Source organism: Eschscholzia californica, unplaced genomic scaffold, assembly GCF_041429995.1.
Source record: "Eschscholzia californica isolate CP2 unplaced genomic scaffold, dmEscCali1.0.p SCAF_1, whole genome shotgun sequence".
Classification (NCBI taxonomy): Eukaryota; Viridiplantae; Streptophyta; class Magnoliopsida; order Ranunculales; family Papaveraceae; genus Eschscholzia; species Eschscholzia californica.
In genome coordinates, this window is record NW_028238198.1 from 58,799,403 (window position 1) to 58,820,075 (window position 20,673).

Genomic DNA, 20,673 nt, shown 5'->3' on the forward strand with positions numbered 1-20,673 from the left:
CATATCCTGGTTAACTCCGCCACCTGGTGTATGAGTACGTCACTGATGATTGGATCGCTCGTGGCTTCTGGCCCATCCCCTAAGGGCCTTGGGATGTATTGTCGTCGCAGGTCCAGCATGCCCGCTTGTTTAACTCTCTTTCCAGATAAAGTTGGGTGAGAGTGTCTGCACCGTTCGCGTCTTATCGGGTCGAGAAGGCGCTGACTAGTGTGGAAAAAAATTGGCGGGAAAGACTTTTTATCCTCTCCATGTTTTCTTCTGCCATTTGTTCCTTCTCGCTTGAATATGCCTCTTCTTCAGCCTTGCGGAGGTTTTTCGAAACTACTGCGTCTCCTCGTCTCACTATAACTTATCGGCCTTGAGTTGCTCCATTTCAGCCATTAGCTCTTCTAAAGAGGGGCTTCTGGCCTGAGACTCACTAGGAGTGTGATCTTCTGAGGAGATCGTCGCTCGAAAGAGTAAAAGCGGTTTGTTTTAGATAAAGTCAGGTTTCGGGTTACCGAATGGATGATATTGCTGGAGTTCTGCCCTCCTTGTAGCGCCACTTGTTGATGTCAAAAATTGGTTTTCCGTTAATCAGTCAGAAAAGCGAGACTTGATGCATGACAGTGTCTGCTATGAATGAATATTCCATCTGGGTGATTGATACTCCTTTCTCCTGCTCCTGCGCCTTGATCCTTAGAAACCTAGAGGAAAACTCATAAAAGATTCAGAAACCGCTCTGTCGCTCAAGACAGTCAGATTGCTCTTTGCAATTAAAGAATGAATATTGAGTGATCCTTGTGGAATGTATTGAACTTACTCAACTTGTCTTGAAGGAGGCAACCTGATGCCCTTTCATAGGCCTAATTGGACCATTTGTGATAAACGGTGTAAATGAGGCGGTTGTGATCCACCGTTAGGGAAGTATTCTATTGTTCGTAGTTAGGGTTTCCCTTTTGGTTTATCTCGTATCTAGGATAATTAGAAGTTCGTATGTTCATGGAGACTTCGTAGATATCCTACAGAGTTGATAGATATTCTAAGAGATGTTTCCTCTTTTAAGGCTCTTGAAGACCAAGTTGCTTAAGCACTTAGTAACCGACTGAGATCTTTAGGAAGATTCGGGATTAAGTCGGTAAGCGTGTAGCGCGTTTCTGCCTTCCCAGTTTAGGGCGTACGACATCGACCTTGCTTACGTGAATCCCCTTACATACATTCTAGAGAATCCAAGGGCTAACCTGATTGTGTTTTAGGCGAAACAGGGCTGGAGCTCCTTAGCTGCTCTTTGCCGACCTCCCAGTTTTGGGCTTAGGTGGCGGATCGTTACGGCTCCAACAATCCTGTTGTCTTAAGCCAGGTTGACCCGTCAGACTTCTGGTCTATTATTGACTTATTGACGTTAGTCAACGACTGAAGTTTTGTGCATCATTAGTGGGGAAACCTAGTTGGGTTTGGTCTAGTAAACCAAATTCGGGCTTAAGTCCAGTTTCTAAGGGTCGGGTGGAATTAGGGTTAAAGGAGAGTCTATAAATGTTATGCCCAATCGGGGTTAATGTGAACAATACGAGTAATCAAGACAAGCAATAGGAATAGTAAAGAACAATCAAAGAACAGAACACAGAGATTTACGTGGTTCGGTTAATGAGCCCTACTCCACGGCGACAACAGCGCGATGATTTCAACTATGATAAGCAAACAAGTTTACACAAGAGATTCGTGAGATTGTGTCTTACTGATATCTCCATAGAGTTTAGTTTATATAGCCACTAAACTCTAATCCCACCGCCTCACCAACTCTCTACAACCGACATTATACACAGATAACACTAATCACCGACATAAGCCTAGCTTCCGCATTCCAGCTCTGTCTCGGAGTCCAGCTCTGCCTCACAGCCCTGCTTCGCATACCAGCTCTGTCTCAGTAATCAGCTCCGCTAACAGGTCCAAAATTACCAATCCATATTCGAGTCACTTCTAAAAATAAATACTACCGTAATCTAATTTCATAGTGTCTGAGAAGCACCAAGAGAACACAATTAGAAACACACAAGAGGAGAGAGAAAGAGGTCTGCCGAGAGGAAGTTGTCAGCGGGGCGGAGTATTTTTAGCACGTACAGTCGTCGGTGTTACGGACATCCGACTGTGAGATCTTCTCCGATTGAGCGGAAATTTTGCAGAGGTATTCCTGGCTTTTTTTATCTAGTATATGGACAGAGGGATTGATATTTGGTTGCTAGAATCCTAGTGAATTTAGAATCTCTTTTGGACTCATATTTCAGGACTGTTTTACTCTTTCTTGTGAGGTTTTCTTCGTGTTTGAGATTGATTCTTTTGGAGTCTGAGTCTCGGGTTTTGTTCTATTGATACAAGGAGGGCGTAGTTTATAACTCAATTGCTTATTATAGTTGATTTGGAGTGGACTACTTGTCCCGTGGTTTTTACTTCTCATATTGAGGAGGTTTTCCACGCTAAAAATCGTTGACTTTTTTACTTTCAGTTCTTCGTTTATTGCCACCACGATTTTACATATTTTTCTCATAACTAACATAAAAGAGGAAAATTTATATTTCGCTGCGCCAATGCGTCTATTTTTCCAAACAAGAGAATCAACAGGAGAGAAACAAAGATAAGAGAGTGGATGAGGAGGGGAGGTAGAATAAGAGAGAAGTAGATGAAGATTAAGAGACAAAGTGCAATCAAGTGAATGTTTATGCTAAAAAAATAAATATTCTCTCCTAGTCAAAGATGAGGCCTATAATTTCCTACAAAAATTTCCTACTTTGAAAAGGTATTGCGTGCAATTGACGCCCATCCAAGAGCCATCCCATTGGATTTTTCTCTTTTGTAAAGCACAAAAGAAAAGGAAGCTTCTCTTTTCTCCCTTTTGATCCCTTTTCAATGTTCACAATTTAGGATGCCTCACTAAATGTTCGGTTGACTTTCTTGGTCTGTTATTAGGCAATTCAAGTCCGACTTTGGCCCGTTTTGATGACGTGACACCTCACGTCATCAAGTCAGACTATTCACGTGATTTTGTGTTTAAGAAAATAGAGATATTCAAATTAGGTCCTTCAAGAGTTTGAGTAATTGACGTGATGTCCCTATGTTATTATACCAATCAAAAACCGGTGCAAACCATTTGAGGGTCTCCTTTGGCCCTGGTTTTTTTTTTTTTTGCCATGGTTCTTTGTTTACTATTCCCTGTTATTGAAAGGGTTCTTTGTTTACTTAACTACCAAAAAATATTGGGTCTCTTTTGCCCTTGTTTAAGTAATCTATAGCTCCAATTTCTTTTCGAGATGATTTCTTACATTTTTTCTCGTCGTCTAGACGATTTTTTTTATTAAACTCAACCGATATAACCGATATAATTGGGGTTGATTTGTGTATCCAAGTTATGTGTTCACATATTTGGGCATATAGAGATAAAATATACTCAAATTCCAGCATTTTGATTTGTAAATGATCTGGTAAATTTATTTATTTTAGTCATTCTCATATCTGACTTCTAGTAGAATTTCGAAATAGCTCACCATTCTACTGTTAATTTACTTTTATTTCTATTGATCTCAAAAATTGCTAACAATTTATGTACATAAATACATGGATAATGAACATCCAATTTAGACATAAACATCTACTATCTTGTACATATTAAAAATAACGGATACTTCAAAATACAAGGTTCATAACTCCAAATAAGATCCAAAACTTTCTTGAGCAAAAGAAAGAAAAGAGATAATGTAGACCAAGAGATTGAAACAAAATGTTACAATGACCATCATCTAATTCAAATATCACCCTACATGTAGGTTCCCAAGCAATTGCAGAAGTCCCTGCTTGGTAACAAAATGTTACAATGACCATCATCTAATTCAAATAATCTTTTGTCTTCTTCAATTGGGAGGAAGAAGATATCAGACGGGAGAGTGAGAAGAAGTTGGAGCTTTGAGTTACTTAAACTAGGGCAAAAGGAGACCCTCAAATATATTGCCCTAGTCAAGAAAAGATCCTGATCATTGAATGGTTTGAATGGTTTTTGATGGGTATAATAACATAGGGGCATCACGTCAATTACTCAAATTCTTGAAGGACCTAAGATGAATATCTCTATTTTCTTAACAAAAAGTCTATTGAGGGCGAATTGGAGTCCGACTTTGGCCCGTCTTGATGACGTGGCACCTCACGTCATCAAGTCAGACTATTCACGTGATTTTTTGTTAAGAAAATAGAGATATTCATCTTAGGTCCTTCAAGAGTTTGAGTAATTGACGTGATGCCCTTATGTTATTATACCCATCAAAAACCATTCAAACCATTCAATGATCAGGATCTTTTCTTGACATTTCAACAAAAAAAAAAAAAAAAAGGATCTTTTCTTGACTAGGGCAATATATTTGAGGGTCTCCTTTTGCCCTAGTTTAAGTAACTCAAAGCTCCAACTTCTTCTCACTCTCCCGTCTGATATCTTCTTCTTCCTCCCAATTGAAGAAGACAAAAGATTATTGGGTCTATTTTCTATCCTACAATTTTCTTCATCATCCTATCTAATCATCAAAAAAATCTGGTAAATCAATTTTATATTCAGTTTTCTCACTTATTTTTTTTTTGAAGATTATTATTATATTTGCATATATTGTATCAATTGCACCAAACTTGGTCTAATCAAATTGATGCACACAACAAAAATGGATATTAACATTGTTTGCTAGAAGTAGATATTAGCAATCATAGAATAAATAATGGGTACTGCAATCCCTTGTTGTTCCACTTGAGTACCCCATTACAGTGTAATTTAATAATGGCTAAAATTTTATACTCAAAATTATATGTAATTGAGTTTAAACCAAAAAAAGATTCAGGAGTTAGCCTATTCAAGATTTTACTAATCTTTCATGATTGGTATGACTATTTTCTTTTTTTTTTTGTATATCTATTTAGTACAATTCATATTTGTTATAATTTTACTATTTTTAAGATCTAATTATGGTTTCTTCTTATTTTTTAGGTTATTTTGTCTGATTGTTTCCTTCATAATGACTTACTCATCTTCACCGGTTTGTCATTCATCCTCTACAGCAGGTGAGATTCATATTTCATCTTATTATGTTTTATATTGGTTTAACCTAGAAAGTATCCCACTCAAAGTTCGAAAAACAAATTAGATTGTCAGTAACTTATAGTTTTTAGCAACATCTAGTGAACTATAAGTACAAACATAAGCATTAGTTATTAATGAAATGTAGGTACAAGTTGCTTTAAAAGTTTTAGTGAATATTTTCTAAAATTTTGTTGTATTTTTCTTTCAATGTGAATTTATGTTTGGTTATGTTATGTTGAATATAAAAGTGCATCCTAATAATGAAGACACTGACGCTTGTGAGTTAGTGTCCGAGGGGGAACCAAAAGAAGATGTTGCAGGGGAAGCAAAAGATGATCAAAATATAGAAGTGCCTACAAAAGGGATGGAATTCAATAGTGTTGAAGAATTTTATGATTATTGTATTCGTTATGCTAGAAAAGTTGGATTTCCGGTGAGAAAGAAATCTTCGAAAAAAATCGATGGGGTTTTAAGATATACATCAATAGCATGTGGAAGAGGTGATAAGAATAAATCCCAACGAAATAATCTAGTTCGACCACAACCTACTATTAAAAAAGGGTGTAAAGTTAAAATTAGGGCTAAGGTAGAAGATAATGGAAAATGGACTATTACTGTCGTCCGTCTTGATCACAATCATGATCTTAGCCCTGGAAAAGCCCGTTATTATAGATGTAATAGGTCAATAAAGCCACATATTAAAAGACAACTTGAAATCTCGGACTTAGCAGGGATTAGAGTTAATCAAAGTTATCGACAACACGTGGTTGCAGCCTGTGGACATGAGAATATGACATTTCTAGAAAAAGATGCAAGGAATTACATAGAAAAGGTGAGGAGGTTACGTCTTGGTGAAGGTGACAGTGCGGCAATCCAACAATACTTTCTCAGCATGCAAAGACAAAATAACGGGTTTGTATTCAGTATAGATTTAGATGAGGATGGTTGCTTACGTAATGTCTTTTGGGCAGACAGAAGGAGTAGAGAGGCATATAAAGAATTTGGAGACGTTGTGACATTCGATACCACTTATCTTACAAATAAATATGGACTTCCTTTTGCTCCTTTTGTCGGTGTTAACCCTCATGGGCATTCCATTCTACTTGGATCTGCATTATTATCTTATGAAGACAAGGAATCTTTTATGTGGTTGTTTAAGACATGTCTTTCTTGTATGGATGGTCGTGCTCCAATCGGCATTATTACCGACCAAGATAAAGCTATGAAAAATGCTATTGAGGAAGTATTTCCTACTACAAGACATCGGTTGTGTATTTGGCATATAATGAAGAAGATTCCTTTAAAATTTGGTAGCCATAAGCAGTTTCACTCTATAAGCTCTGATCTTCATGATGTTATATACGATACATTTAGTCCGGAAGAATTTGAAAGTGAGTGGAGAGGTATGGTAGAGAAATATGGATTGAAAGATAACACTTGGTTGAATGATCTCTATGCTGAAAAAGAACGATGGGTTTCCGCGTATGTGAAAAGATATTTTTGGGCAGGAATGTCTAGTATTCAACGTAGTGAAAGCATGAATGCTTTTTTTGATGGATATGTAAACTCTAAAACCACATTAAAGCTTTTCGTTGAGCAATACAATGTTGCTTTAAGAGACAAGATTGAAAAAGAATCTAAAGCAGATTTCTTGTCATATTCGTTTGAGCTTGAATGTGTGACTCCTTTTGACATTGAAATACAAATTAAAAGTGTATACACACTTGAAAAATTTAAGGAGTTTCAAAAGGAAATGATTGGAAAATTGTCATGTTCCTTGGACTTTGAACAAGTTAGAGAATCTGGGGAAGTTTCTGAATATGTCATTGTAGAGTGGAAGAAGAATATTCGTGGAAAAAATAAAAAATATACTTTCAACGTCTCATATCATCCGGGTACATGTGACATAAAGTGTGAATGTACTTTATTTGAGTTCAGAGGAATATTGTGTCGACATTCACTTGTGGTATTATGTCGAAATGAAGTAGAGGCGATCCTCGATAAATATATTCTAAGGAGATGGAGAAAAGATGTGAGAAGGTGTCACACCAAGATTAGTGTGAACTATGGGATTTGGGATACTACACCTGAGCAACAACGTTATGACATTTTGTGTAATGAGTTCACAGAATTGGCCGATGATGCAGTTGTCGATGAAAAGAGTTTCTCTCATTTACGACAATGGATGAAGGAATATAAGTTGAACAAAAAATGTCATGAAACGTCAACTAGTAAAGTTAAAGACTCGGGATCCCGGAGATCGAGTTATATTGTCGACTGTGAAGCCAATGCACGACCAGACATCCGTGATCCCGTGTATTCTAAATCAAAAGGGCGTCCTCGAGAAAAAAGACTACAAAAGAAGATTTACAAGCCTCGAAAGAAGGTATAGTGACTTAAAATTTTAAAATTTTCATTTATGTTATATTCATTAATCATTATTTAATAACTTGTTACTTTATATGTTTATAGTGTACAGTCTCTTCAATGGCAACATGTGATCCCATGCCAAGAAATGATCCAGTCCAAATATTTGACCCGATGCCTATTCAAGAAAGTGTTACGAATATTGGATGTACCTATAGACCAAATGATCAACAAGTGGTAATTTCTATTGCTTTTTTATATATTTTTTAGTTCATCATGATAATTAGATCCCGTAATGATATTCTTTATTGTTATATGTGATCTCGTGTTCACATGTGATGCGGTTCAGATATTTGACCCGATTCCTACTCAACAAAGTATTATGAATTTTGGTTGTAACTCCATACCAAATAATCAACAAGTGGTAATTTCTACCGCTTTTCTATATATTTCTTACTTCACCATGATAATTAAATCTCGTAACAATTTTGTTTGTTGATATATGTGCAGTCTAATATGGAGTTGTTGATGGGAGTTTATCATCCTGACTACAATTATTATATTTCAAGTGAAGCAATGGCTGATGGTAGTACATCAAAGTCTCAATTGAGGGAAGAATAACAGTTGCCTAAAATTATATAATGTGGATTTGTCTTTAGATTCTAGCCTTAATGCATTAGAGGGTTAGAGTTCGGTTCAATTTATTCTTTAAGTTTTAGAATATTTAGATGGAGACAGTCGATTCAATTAATTACTTGGTTCAATTCATTTTCATTATTTTAGTTTTTTTTTTATGAAAGGTCTTTCATTATTTTACTTGACATTTAGATATACAAGTTTTCTTATTGAATAATTAGTTGGTTCAAATTGATGTTCATTCATTTTAGTTTGGTTCGATTTAGTGTGCAATATAGTAGAATTAAGTTGACTTACCGTTACACTTATTAAATTGTCACCAAGCAGGGACTTCTGCAATTGCTTGGGAACCTACATGTAGGGTGATATTTGAATTAGATGATGGTCATTGTAACATTTTGTTTCAATCTCATGGTCTACATTATCTCTTTTCTTTCTTTTGCTCAAGAAAGTTTTGGATCTTATTTGGAGTTATGAACCTTGTATTTTGAAGTATCCGTTATTTTTAATATGTACAAGATAGTAGATGTTTATGTCTAAATTGGATGTTCATTATCCATGTATTTATGTACATAAATTGTTAGCAATTTTTGAGATCAATAGAAATAAAAGTAAATTAACAGTAGAATGGTGAGCTATTTCGAAATTCTACTAGAAGTCAGATATGAGAATGACTAAAATAAATAAATTTACCAGATCATTTACAAATCAAAATGCTGGAATTTGAGTATATTTTATCTCTATATGCCCAAATATGTGAACACATAACTTGGATACACAAATCAACCCCAATTATATCGGTTATATCGGTTGAGTTTAATAAAAAAAAATCGTCTAGACGACGAGAAAAAATGTAAGAAATCATCTCGAAAAGAAATTGGAGCTATAGATTACTTAAACAAGGGCAAAAGAGACCCTCTATTTTTTGGTAGTTAAGTAAACAAAGAACCCTTTCAATAACAGGGAATAGTAAACAAAGAACCATGGCAAAAAAAAAAAAAAAAAAAAAAACCAGGGCCAAAGGAGACCCTCAAATGGTTTGCACCGGTTTTTGATTGGTATAATAACATAGGGGCATCACGTCAATTACTCAAACTCTTGAAGGACCTAATTTGAATATCTCTATTTTCTTAAACACAAAATCACGTGAATAGTCTGACTTGATGACGTGAGGTGTCACGTCATCAAAACGGGCCAAAGTCGGACTCCAATTCGCCCTCAATAGACTTTTTGTTTTCTTAAACACAAAATCACGTGAATAGTCTGACTTGATGACGTGAGGTGCCACATCATCAAGACGGGCCAAAGTCGGACTCCAATTCGCCCTCAATAGACTTTTTGTAGGCAATTACAACTCACCAATGCCATCTTGATCCTTCTGTTAAAAGTATCTATTGACTTCCATTTATTTTGATTCTCATCACATAATTCTATTGGCAAAAGAATTAAATAATGATGGTTGGGAACTTGGGATACTATCCGTATAATGAGCCTACAAAAATGAGATTATGGTAAATAAAACTTTTCCGTAAATATACTACATGATATTAGCCTTACATATATCAGTAATAAATTACGTAAGCGTACAACGCATCTCTGCAAATATTAAGATGGTGTCGTCTATTACCAGGGGCGGACCCAGAAATTTTCACTTGTGGGGGTACATTTTAGTAGGAGATAAAAATTTAAATGAACAGGAATAATTCGTATCATATATATAGTGTACATATATAGTTGACCACACCGAATTTTTATTTTTTGACACAAAACTAGATTAGAAAATTATGAGTTTATAAAAATTTAGTACTATATTTATTTAATTTATTCCAATAGGAATGTGAAAAATATTAATTCGCCCGAGAGAAAATGAAATAAAAGTAAAAAACATAAATTAAAAACGAAACAAATTAAACAATGATAATTATATCAATGATCGTTAGTTCATTAAAGAGATGTGAGTGTGATTGGAAAAAAAAAGTGTATGTTACCCTTATGAAATAAAAGTAGGTTCAAAGAATTGAGTTTAGAATAAACATAAATTCATTGACTAAAAAGAACCCGCAATGGGCAGAACAGGATCTTAAGTCAATCCTGACCAACTTAAAATCAGTAAAGTGTAAATTTTCACTTGTCATGTAGATGCATTTGTAAACTATAACTTAAAAATATTTTTTTGTGCATATACTATCTCTCTATCATTATTCTAACATATATTTAAAATTTTAAATTCAATTTCGTAAACTTTATTAATGATTAAATCATCATACAAACGCATGAAACTAACAATTTAAGATCTGTTGATAAATAATAGATGTCATAGATAATTTTCGGACAATAATATAACAGTAGCAAAACTTAAATGAACAAAACTAAATTACAAAAAAAAATTGGCCAAAAAGTTGAAAAGAAGTACGACATGTGGGACTTGAACCTGAGTTATGTAGTGTGTAGAACATTTAAAGAACCACTTGACTAACTCTAATAATTGTTATATTTATCACCTATTAAACGTAATATAATTTTATTCTGGCCAGAGCTAAGGACTCACGCATCATCGCGCAGCTACTGGAACCCAGCTTTGTGCCGTGGGGGCACGAGCTCCAACAGGCCCCTTGTTGGGCCCGCCCCTGTCTATTATTAAGGAACTTGTTTTCTTTATCCAGATCCACCCATGTAATTTGTTTGTGTTAAATAACTTGTGCAAATCTCTCATATTGCATCATGGTCTGGATGACAAATAATTTCGCGACAGTTACATATTTTTAAAAAATGAAAAAAATACTGCAGAAAGTAACGCCTTGGTTACCGCTTCAAATAAGACACTGTAAAATGCAATACCGCCCAAAGTAACGCCTTTCAACAAAAAAAACTAAGAAAAATGTGCAAAATTATCACTTTACACATTGTCTTATTTGAAGTAGTCATAACGTGTTACTTTTGGTCGGTTTACTGTATCAGCTCTACATACTTTTTGTATCTGCAAGAAGGTATAGTTAATGTCACAAGGATGTATGAAGTTAGGATGTGTTGATATGTGGCATAACATTTTGTTTTGGTTTTTTCTTCACGCGAATCCATATTTCATTCATAAGTGATACAATCACAGATTTACATGGATATAATTGATTATTCCTCTCGGTCATCAACATGAGAGTTACATAAGTAAATTCTCAGAACTTTGAATGTAAAGTACCTCATGAAGTGAAAGAAATTGACTAGACACTGACGAAAAGAAGAAAGATGAAAAATGAAAAGATCCTAAAGATCAAAGATGAAAAGACCCTAAAGATCACCACAAAACACTAAGACTAAACTACTCCAGCCGATTGAGCCACCGCCGCCATTACCAGGAAAGTCGCCGCCGACACTGAAGAACCACCAATTTATTGTACTAAGTATATAGAAAACTAATAACTCTCTCTTCTCCCTTGCTCCGCAACACCACCACCACTTAAAAGACCCCACAAAACCCACCATCACCACCATAACCTTCAACTTCTTCTCCACCCCACACCACCACCACCATCACTAAACACCAACACCCAACACCATCATTAAACACCAAGACCCAACACCATCACTAAACACCACCACCGCTGCCACCGAACCCTCCACTAGAACAAACCACCATCGCTAAAACACCACCGCCCACACAAAGACAACAGGACCCGCCACCACCACCATTAAAACCCTCTTGTTTTCAATTCCCCACACTACAACCACCACACCACCACTAAACTACAACTCCACCGCCATCACCATTAAAACACATCTGTATTCTTCACTTCTCCACACCACCACCACCACCACTACCACCGACAAACAGAAATCGTCACTAAACACCACTTAGCACACCACCAGATCCAGACACCAACACCACCTCTAATCACACCTAACAACCAGATCATGTCATTAAAGCAGAACCCTCCACCACCATATCCTAACCCCATCATCACTGCCACTAAAACACCACTAGATCTGCAACCCAACATCGCCCCTCAATCCACCGCCACAGCCAGATCTAATCAACGATAAAAGAGATAAAGAGGGAAAGAAACGAAAAAGGAAAGCATAAAAGAGGAAAATCCGGCGAAGGGAGTCCTTTTGCCGGATAACTAGATCTCGAACTCTCTTTCTCTCTCTACGTATAAACGGTTATGCCGAGTCCCTCTATATTTTCTCTTCATGATCTATATTAGAAGATTCTTAACATTTTGTTTTGTTAACCACATGTGGCATAACATTTTGTTTTGTTAACCGCATGTGGCATAACTTGCGAGAACCTATATTTACCCGGAGTGGGTTCTGATCACACTCCGATTCTCTTAACCACTCAGGTTCCCTCGAACCTGGAAAATAGACCTTTTAAATTCCTCAGGACCTGGATGTCTCACCCTGAGTGTAGTGAGTTCATTCAGGACCACTGGCCTCCCACTTCCAACTCTATTCAACCCAAATTGAATCACCTAGCTATTCAGCTAGCCAGGTGGAACAAACGGGTGTTCGGCAACATCGATCATCGCATTCGCAACCTTACTGAGGCTATCCAAACCACGGACAGTCCGGAGCGCTACCAGGAGCTTAACAACAAGCTCGAGGAAGCATACATTCAGTTGGAGAGTCTCTGGAAAGAGAAATCCAGAAATGATCATATTCAACTTGGAGACCAAAACACTAAATTCTTTCACGCCAAAGCCATTAATCGGAATCGGAAGAATCGTATATCCGCCATCAAAGACAACAATGACCACTGGATCCAAGAAGCCTCGGACATAGCCAATGTTTTTTCGGCCAATCTGCGTAACATCTCCACCACTGACAACCCTTGCTGTCCTAATGAGATCCTCAACCTCTTTCATGCTCAGATCACCGATAGCCAGAATCTTGTTCTCACTAGCACCCCAACGGAGAAGGAGATCCACAATTCAGTCAAATCCCTGAAACCAGAGGCGGCCCCGGGTCCGGATGGTTTTCCTCCGTTTTTTTACCAGTCTAACTGGAATACAATTAAACCGGATATCATTCGGCTGGTCTCTGAGTTCTTCCATCATAACCACCTGCCTGAGCAAGTCAATCACACTCACATCTGCCTTATCCCCAAAACCAAAACCCCCCAGTCGACGGCCGACTATCGTCCCATTAGTCTGCTTAACACCACTTACAAAATCATTACTAAAATCCTAGCTAATCGGCTCAAAACAATCCTTCCTCACATTATTTCCCCGTTTCAAGCGGCCTATGTTCCAGGTAGGCAGATCACGGACAATGTTATCATCAGTCAAGAAGTGGTCCATTCGTTCAAGCTTTGTAGAGGAGCAAAAAGTTTCTTTGCTCTCAAACTCGACATGTCCAAAGCCTTCGATCGCGTTGAATGGTCGTTTCTTTCAGACATCATGAGGAGTATGGGATTTGACCCAAAATGGATTAGTATGATCCATACGTGTCTCTCCACTTCCACCATGGCGGTCCTCATTAATGGTAGGCCAGGCCCTACCTTTAATGTCAGTAGAGGCATTAGGCAAGGTGATCCCCTCTCCCCCTTCCTGTTCACCTTGGCCATGGAAGGCTTGAGTCGTCTTCTGGAATCAAATCATCTGAACTCGCCTTTCCATGGCTTTCCCATTCCTGGCACTAACATCAATCTCAAACATCTCCTCTTTGCCGACGACTGTATTATTTTTGGTCAGAATTCGTTAGTCAACATCTCCTCGCTGCAAAATATCCTTGATATCTTCTGTCGGGCGTCGGGCCAGATGATTAATTACAATAAATCTACGATCTTTTTCTCCAAAAATACCCATCCAAAATTCAAGCGTATGATCATTCGCAACTTTAAAGTGCATCAATCCTCCAATCTCGATAAGTACCTGGGTACTCATCTGTTCATCAACGCCAACAAAAAGAAAGTCTTCTCGACCCTCACCACTCAAATCCAAAATAAACTCTCTAAGTGGCAATCCTCTCTCCTCTCTCCGGCTGGCCGCTCTGTTGTTATCAATACAATAGCAGCGGCCGTTCCCCGATACCAAATGCAATGCTTTGCCATTCCGAAAGGCATAAGCAATCGCATTGAAGTTCTGCAAAGAGCTTTCTGGTGGGGAAAAACTCGTTCCATCCATACCATTAACTGGTCCACCATCTGCCTCCCAAAGAAGCCGGGAGGTTTGGGTTTTCGTTTCCCGCACCTCGACAACCAAGCCTTTCTCAGTAAACTAGTCTGGCGCCTTTTGACTGATTCGGGCTCTCCTTGGGCGGGAGATCCTCAAAGCCAAGTACTTCACCAAAGAGCACAGACCAAAAACCGCGAAAAATCATCACTCGTGGCTCTGGAAATCACTAGCCAAACACGTTGAGAAAGTAACCACTTTAACTTTTTGGGACATCAATAAGGGCACGAATATTAATATCTGGCATGATTACTGGATTCCCAATTACCCTCCTCCTCTCAGTAATCCTATGAATAGTACCCTCACGATTGTCTCTCAATTAATTACTAATAATACCTGGAACTTAACGATCTTAAACCAATGTTTTACTCGTGATATATGCAATGCTATTTTAAGTATCAATTTACAGGAACATATGCAGGATATCCCCAGATGGTCACTTACCAAGACAGGTAAATTCTCTATCAAATCTATGTATTACTATCTCCGCACAGAACATTACCCGGTTGAAAATAAGGAGAGGGCCTTCATATGGGATATGCAAATACAGCCAAAAATCAAACTATTCCTATGGAAATGTTGTACGAACAGCCTACCGGTTAGAGAGAAAATTGGTAAGTATGTGGGAAACAAATTTAATTGTGAATTCTGCCCACAGACAGAAACTCTGATTCATATGCTTTTACACTGCGATTTGGCTCAGGTGATTTGGTTCCATTTTAATATCTTATCCACTAATATCACTAATCTTGTTGATTGGATCATTTCGTGGAAATCTCTTGACGATCAAATCGGAAATCTTTTTGCTAACATACTTTGGCAGATTTGGAAAGCTAGGTGTGATAAATGCTTCTCCAACATACAAATAGTACCAATGAAAATCATAGACCAGATTAAATGTATGGCCCTTGCCCCTCTGACTCAATCCACCAATAGCAAGATTGATAGAACTACTCCTTGGGTTCCACCGGCTCCACCGTTCAAAAAAATCAATGTTGATGCCTCCTTCATCACAGCCCAGGAATTTGCAGGGATTGGTCTTATCATGCATGATGACAGAGCAAACTTTGTCGCAGCAATGGCTTGCAATGTGCGGGGTCAAAATGCGGAAGAATGTGAAGCTTGGGCGATCTTTAAAGCTCTCCAATGGTCGAGAAAAAAGAACATTCATTATGTACATATCGAAAGCGACAACAGTTGTCTAGTGAAGTGGCTCAACAGGGAGGCTTCGGAGATATCCTGGCAATCAAGCAAAGTCCTCGATAAAATTCTTCAGATGGAAGCACAATTCACCAGGGTGATCTACTCTCACATCCACAGAGAAGGCAACTACAAAGCAGATCAACTAGCCAAGTGGAGTAAGATTTATATAGGCTCCTGGGTGTGGCTATCTTTATCGGACCTTCCAGCAGTGTTGTACCAGTGTTGGTCGTAGTTCTGTCGGTCGGCTTGGTGTTCGTTTATGCTCAAAAAAAAAAAAAAAAAAAAAAAAAAAAAAAAAAAAAAAAAAAAAAAAAAAGAGCTTCAGCCGGTCCCAATTTCTAGTTGAATCGTCTCTATATTTTCTCCTTCTCTTTTCTAGTGCCGTACTTCATCTCTCATCATCTAATCCGTTTCACTACTGCTTCTCCTCTCCGAACATCTCATCAAGAAAATGGTGAGTTTTTTCTACTTCATTTTTTTTTTGTTTCCTTCATATGGTTGTCATAGTTTATCTAGGTTTAATTAGTTAACTTATTGATTTGATTGTATAGGTTCACATGGTTTTTACTTTTTAGCAAGCATCATATAGGGACCTTAATTGTTTCAGACCCTAATTTTGATCACAAGATGATGTTTAATTTGTTGTTGGAAATAGAATGTAGGGTTTCCCTCTAGCTCGTCCTTTTCTAGCGGCTACTTGAGCTGTCATTTGTTGAAATTTGTACTATTTCACTGCTATCACTTTCATTTTTAGGGTTTTCTTATTCTTAGCCATTTGTTTCACTTCAGACCTATTTAAGTAGTAATCTTGATCATGTTTGAAATCATAACTCTAAAGGGTGATATGATCAGATGCCTTTGGATGTTGATATGTTCCAATTGCTGATTGTCTGTGATTTTGATTCAATCTTTCATAGGCCAATGCATCCTCTGGGATAGCTGTTCATGATGATTGCAAACAAAGGTTCTTAGAATTGAAGGCGAAAAGAACTTTTCGTTTCATCGTATTCAAGATAGAGGAAATAGACAAGCAGAAGCAAATCATTGTTGAGAAGCTTGGTGAACCTGCAGAAAGCTATGATGATTTCACAGCTAACCTTCCTGACGATGAATGTCGATATGCCATCTACGATTTTGATTTCGTAACAGAAGAAAACTGCCAAAAGAGCAAGATTTTTTTCATAGCTTGGTAATTTCGACTATCTACATATTTCTACGAATTCCCTCTTTCATTGTTCTTAGTATTTTCTTATTATATAGGTCTCCTGATACATCGAAGGTGAGAAGCAAGATGATTTACGCCAGTTCAAAGGACAGATTCAAGAGAGAGCTAGATGGTATTCAAGTGGAGTTGCAAGCAACTGATCCCACTGAAATGGATCTCGATGTTATTAGAAGCCGAGCCACTTAAAGTATGTTACTTACCTACTCCATAATGGAAGCTTTTTGCTCTATGCATTTGCTTAAGTAAAATGTTTATCATGTTTGAATGGGAGATTTGGCTCGATAGAAATTCGCATGTCAGTCATGTTTAGCATATAATCATATATAATTGTAGAGCATCAGCGATTTTCAACTATTTTCTTGTCATCTGTTTTCTCTGACAATTATCTCCTTGTATTCTGATCTACAATCTATAAAATGTAAAAGTTTGTCTGAGTAAGACAGTAAGTAACACCCTTTGTTTGTTTCTATAATTTAGAAGATTTCACTTCACTCGTGAATCATGATTTCTTTATTTAGTATGAAGGAGTTACATTTTTGTAATTTTTTTTTGTGAATGATATTGGATGTGCATTTCCTGCAGTCCTGTTATCATTTATAGTGCATCCAATAAGATATACACTTACAAATACACATGATATTTCAAGTTTTAAATCATAGAATTTCGACCATTGGATAAGTCTGTGATCCTTGTATATATTCTATTATTTCATGTTCATCATTAACGAGCACTTTTAGGGAATGCTTCGAGGCGAGTAATAGGAACAAGCCAGAGAGGATCAGCCATAGGAACACTCAATCTAGGCCGTTCATTCATATTGACTACATTGCGATTGCCATCGCCCATGATCTTCCAATCGAAGCATTGTATCATTGTAGCTAACACGGTAGGAGCCTCTAACAGAGCTAACCCAATACCAGGGCACCCTCTTCTCCCAGTCCCAAAAGGCAATAAATCAAAGTTTTGGCCCTTAACATCCTTAACAACACCTTCATTTCCACTTGAATTTATGAACCTCTCTGGTTTGAACTCTGAGGGGTCTTTCCAGTACTTAGGGTTCCTGTTAATGGACCAAACATTGACATAGAGCCCAGTTTTCACTGGGATATCATATTCACCAATCTTGCAATCTTGGACACATTCTCGTCTAATTAGTGGTAGAGGAGGATGAAGTCTAAGTGTTTCTTTGTAGATTGCTTGAAGGTAAGGAAGATTTGGAAGATCAGACTCATCAACTAATCTCTTCTTCCCCACAACTAAATCAATCTCCCCTCTTGCTTTCAGATATATATGGGGATGGTTTAGAAGCTCTCCTAATGCCCATTCTGCTGATGCTGCTGATGTGTCGGTTCCCGCATTCATGATATCCTAATTAGCAACAGATTAACATTGCAATTAAGTTTATAAATTAGAAATAACATTTAAGGATTAAGTAAATATTTGTTTTTTTGGACAAAAAAAAAGTAATTATTGTTTTTATCTCATGTTATGAATCTGACTCGTCTGAGTGTAACTTGCTTGAATCTGAATCATCTGAATTTGACCATAGTCATGGGTACAATTGTCATCTCAGACAACGTGTCTTTCGTTCATACTGAAAGTAGACGGCGGTTAAGACAACTTAGATAAAAACAAACATTTTGATGAAATTAGAATACCGTTGATATCTTGAGTCAGATTTTATATTTGATTTGAGGAAAATGAAAAATAACATCAAATAAGAGATAGTACCAAAAGGAAAGCCTTGATGTTATCTCTGCTCAGTTTGAGCTCTGACTTCTCATCTTCTACTGCATCGTATAAGATATCTAGAAAATCTTTTGACCCATCACTCTGTATATCTTCCTTCAACTTTCTTTCTTCTTCTCTATTCTTCATTATCCCTTCCAGTACAACATCATATCTTCTTCGTAAATCAATTGCCTTCTTTAGAAATCCTTGAACATCAAGATTTCGTAAGAACCCAAAAGAATCTGAGAGGTTAAACTGACCAAACATCTCAGTAACCTCTCTTATAAGTTCTCCAAGTTCCTCAGCCTGATCCTTCCTGCCACCCTGCCTAATACTCAACATCATTCGAGTAACTATATTATTTGAAAGCTTCAGAAGCTCATGGGAAACATCAACTGTTTCCCCGTGTTTTGCTTTAGTCATCAATAGTTGAACTAATATATCGATCTCATCTCTTCGAATATGCTGATGTTTAGAAAGAACTTGACCACCAAGAAGTTTAGTGATAAGAACTTTTTTCATGAACTTCCAAGTAGGTCCAATAGGAGAAACAGCAAAGCCAGATGTGTTATAAGTGACATGGTTAATGACTCTAGAAATGGGTCTAGAAGTAAAATTCAGTTCTTTGTTCATGAGAAACTCTTTGGCTAGGTCAGGAGAAGAAACAATTACACAAGGAGTCGAACCAAGACGAAGATGAATCAGAGAACCGTATCGAGATGAAAGCTTGTGGAAGGATTTATAAGGGACTGTATCGATGAGATGCATATGGCCAATTATTGGTAAACTTGGTGGACTAGGTGGAAGATGGTATTTAGAACTTGACCTGTTCTTATAGAAAGCCAAGGTGAAAAGCAAAACTAATGCAGAAATGAAGAAGGCATTAGTGGAGAAGAGGATGTCAACTGCCATTGTTGTCAGGTTATAATGACTAATAGACAAGAGGATGTCAGATTATATAGTGGGGTGAAGAGGATGTCATTGGCATACAGAGAAAAACCAGGGAGAAAGGTCAAATGACAAAACAAGTCCGCAACTAATTTAATTGAAATAAACACTAATTCAATACAAGGGAATAGAGAGATAGATAGAAGGGGAAAAGGTTATAGAAGGAAGAGAAGAGGAAAAATAAGGATTGGTGGGAGTTACAAGGATTGGTCGGAGTTACGTTAAAAAAAAAAATGACAGAGATAAATGAAGGGGTGAAACAAGACAATCGCTCCGGTGAAAAACAAAATCTTTAGGATACAAAGTTTTGGGTTGAAAATTTTAGTCAAAATTTAGTTTTCCTCCGAACAAGAGAGAGAGACAGAGAGATTTGTAGGTGCAAGTAAGAAGGAAGAGGAGAAAGATAGCCAATGACGGCATTGTCAAATGGTTTTTGATCTATTCCAGAAATTTAAAACTCATAAGTTAAATTTGCAGTGGAGATATAATACGTCATTTATTGATTTTTTTTTGTTAACACTTCATTTATTGACTTGTGATACAAACAAAATCACATCCATGCAGCAATGCAGCGGAAAACAATCAGGTGAGAAGGAAGAGGACGAAGATAGATTCGTGCGGCGTTTGGTGTGCGAGTATTTCAAAAGTGTGGAGATATTCCTTTTAATGTTAGAAATAATATACAATAACAAATGACTCTTAGATAGCATAAGAAATATAACAAAAATCAAATCCATGCAGCGGAAAACAACCAGGTGAGAAGGAAGAGGACGAAGTTAGATTCGTGCGGAGTTTGGTGTACGAGTATTTCAAAAGTGTGGAAATATTCCTTTTAATGTTAGAAATAAAATACAATAGCAAATGGGCCTTTGCTCAGCATTTGCATTCTTCTCTTAAATAGTATAAGAAATATAACAAAAATCAAATCCATGCAAGAGAATACAATTTGGTAAGGAGGAAGAAGATAAAGATAGACTCGTGGGAGTTACGTGCAAAGAAAAAGAAGGGAATGAAATAAAATCGTGTACGAATATTTCAAAATGCGGAGAAATTCCTTTTGCTGTTAGAACCAAACTACAACAGCAAATGGGCCTTTGCTCCCGTATTTGCATTAATTTCTTAATATTCATGCAATCATGCCATTTGCTTATAGGCAATGAACAAATTGCATGTTGTTCACGTTTAGTATATAATAATATCCCATTCTAGAAACAACATCAGTGTTTCTTTCCCGACAACTTTCTTCTTAAATAGTTTTCCGTGGCAAGCATGAAGCATCATCTTGTATTTTTTGGGGGGAATTACTAAAACCC

At 37.1% G+C, this 20,673-nt stretch overlaps 4 protein-coding genes across 5 annotated transcripts; 3 read left to right on the top strand and 1 right to left on the bottom strand.

The window, feature by feature from the left end:
• The first annotated feature begins 4,411 nt into the window (after positions 1 to 4,411).
• Positions 4,412 to 8,329, top strand: LOC147567855 (protein FAR1-RELATED SEQUENCE 6-like). The gene is made up of 6 exons (XM_086670100.1): positions 4,412 to 4,549; positions 4,991 to 5,064; positions 5,332 to 7,469; positions 7,556 to 7,687; positions 7,800 to 7,874; positions 7,961 to 8,329. Exons 2-6 carry the CDS (start codon positions 5,019 to 5,021, stop codon positions 8,069 to 8,071), a joined length of 2,502 nt encoding a protein of 833 aa, XP_086526226.1. The 5' UTR covers positions 4,412 to 4,549; positions 4,991 to 5,018; the 3' UTR covers positions 8,072 to 8,329.
• A 6,825-nt stretch (positions 8,330 to 15,154) lies between these two features.
• LOC147567856 (uncharacterized) lies at positions 15,155 to 15,688 on the top strand. The gene has a single exon (XM_086658619.1). The coding sequence runs from the start codon at positions 15,155 to 15,157 to the stop codon at positions 15,686 to 15,688; it is 534 nt and encodes a 177-aa protein (XP_086514745.1).
• LOC147567857 (actin-depolymerizing factor 4-like) lies at positions 15,581 to 18,253 on the top strand. Of its 2 annotated transcripts, XM_086654385.1 has the most exons (4): positions 15,773 to 15,910; positions 16,374 to 16,645; positions 16,717 to 16,868; positions 17,966 to 18,253. In XM_086654385.1, exons 1-3 carry the CDS (start codon positions 15,908 to 15,910, stop codon positions 16,865 to 16,867), a joined length of 426 nt encoding a protein of 141 aa, XP_086510511.1. In that variant the 5' UTR covers positions 15,773 to 15,907; the 3' UTR covers position 16,868; positions 17,966 to 18,253. The 2 variants fall into 2 exon arrangements, with proteins under 2 accessions (XP_086510510.1, XP_086510511.1); XM_086654384.1 differs by lacking the exon at positions 17,966 to 18,253 and having other exon boundaries at positions 15,581 to 15,910; positions 16,717 to 17,119.
• Positions 17,169 to 20,362, bottom strand: LOC147567858 (cytochrome P450 93B2-like). Its single transcript, XM_086654383.1, has 2 exons — positions 18,413 to 20,362; positions 17,169 to 18,049 (listed from the first exon to the last, which is right to left on the bottom strand). Exons 1-2 carry the CDS (start codon positions 19,322 to 19,324, stop codon positions 17,402 to 17,404), a joined length of 1,560 nt encoding a protein of 519 aa, XP_086510509.1. The 5' UTR covers positions 19,325 to 20,362; the 3' UTR covers positions 17,169 to 17,401.
• Positions 20,363 to 20,673: the final 311 nt, after the last annotated feature.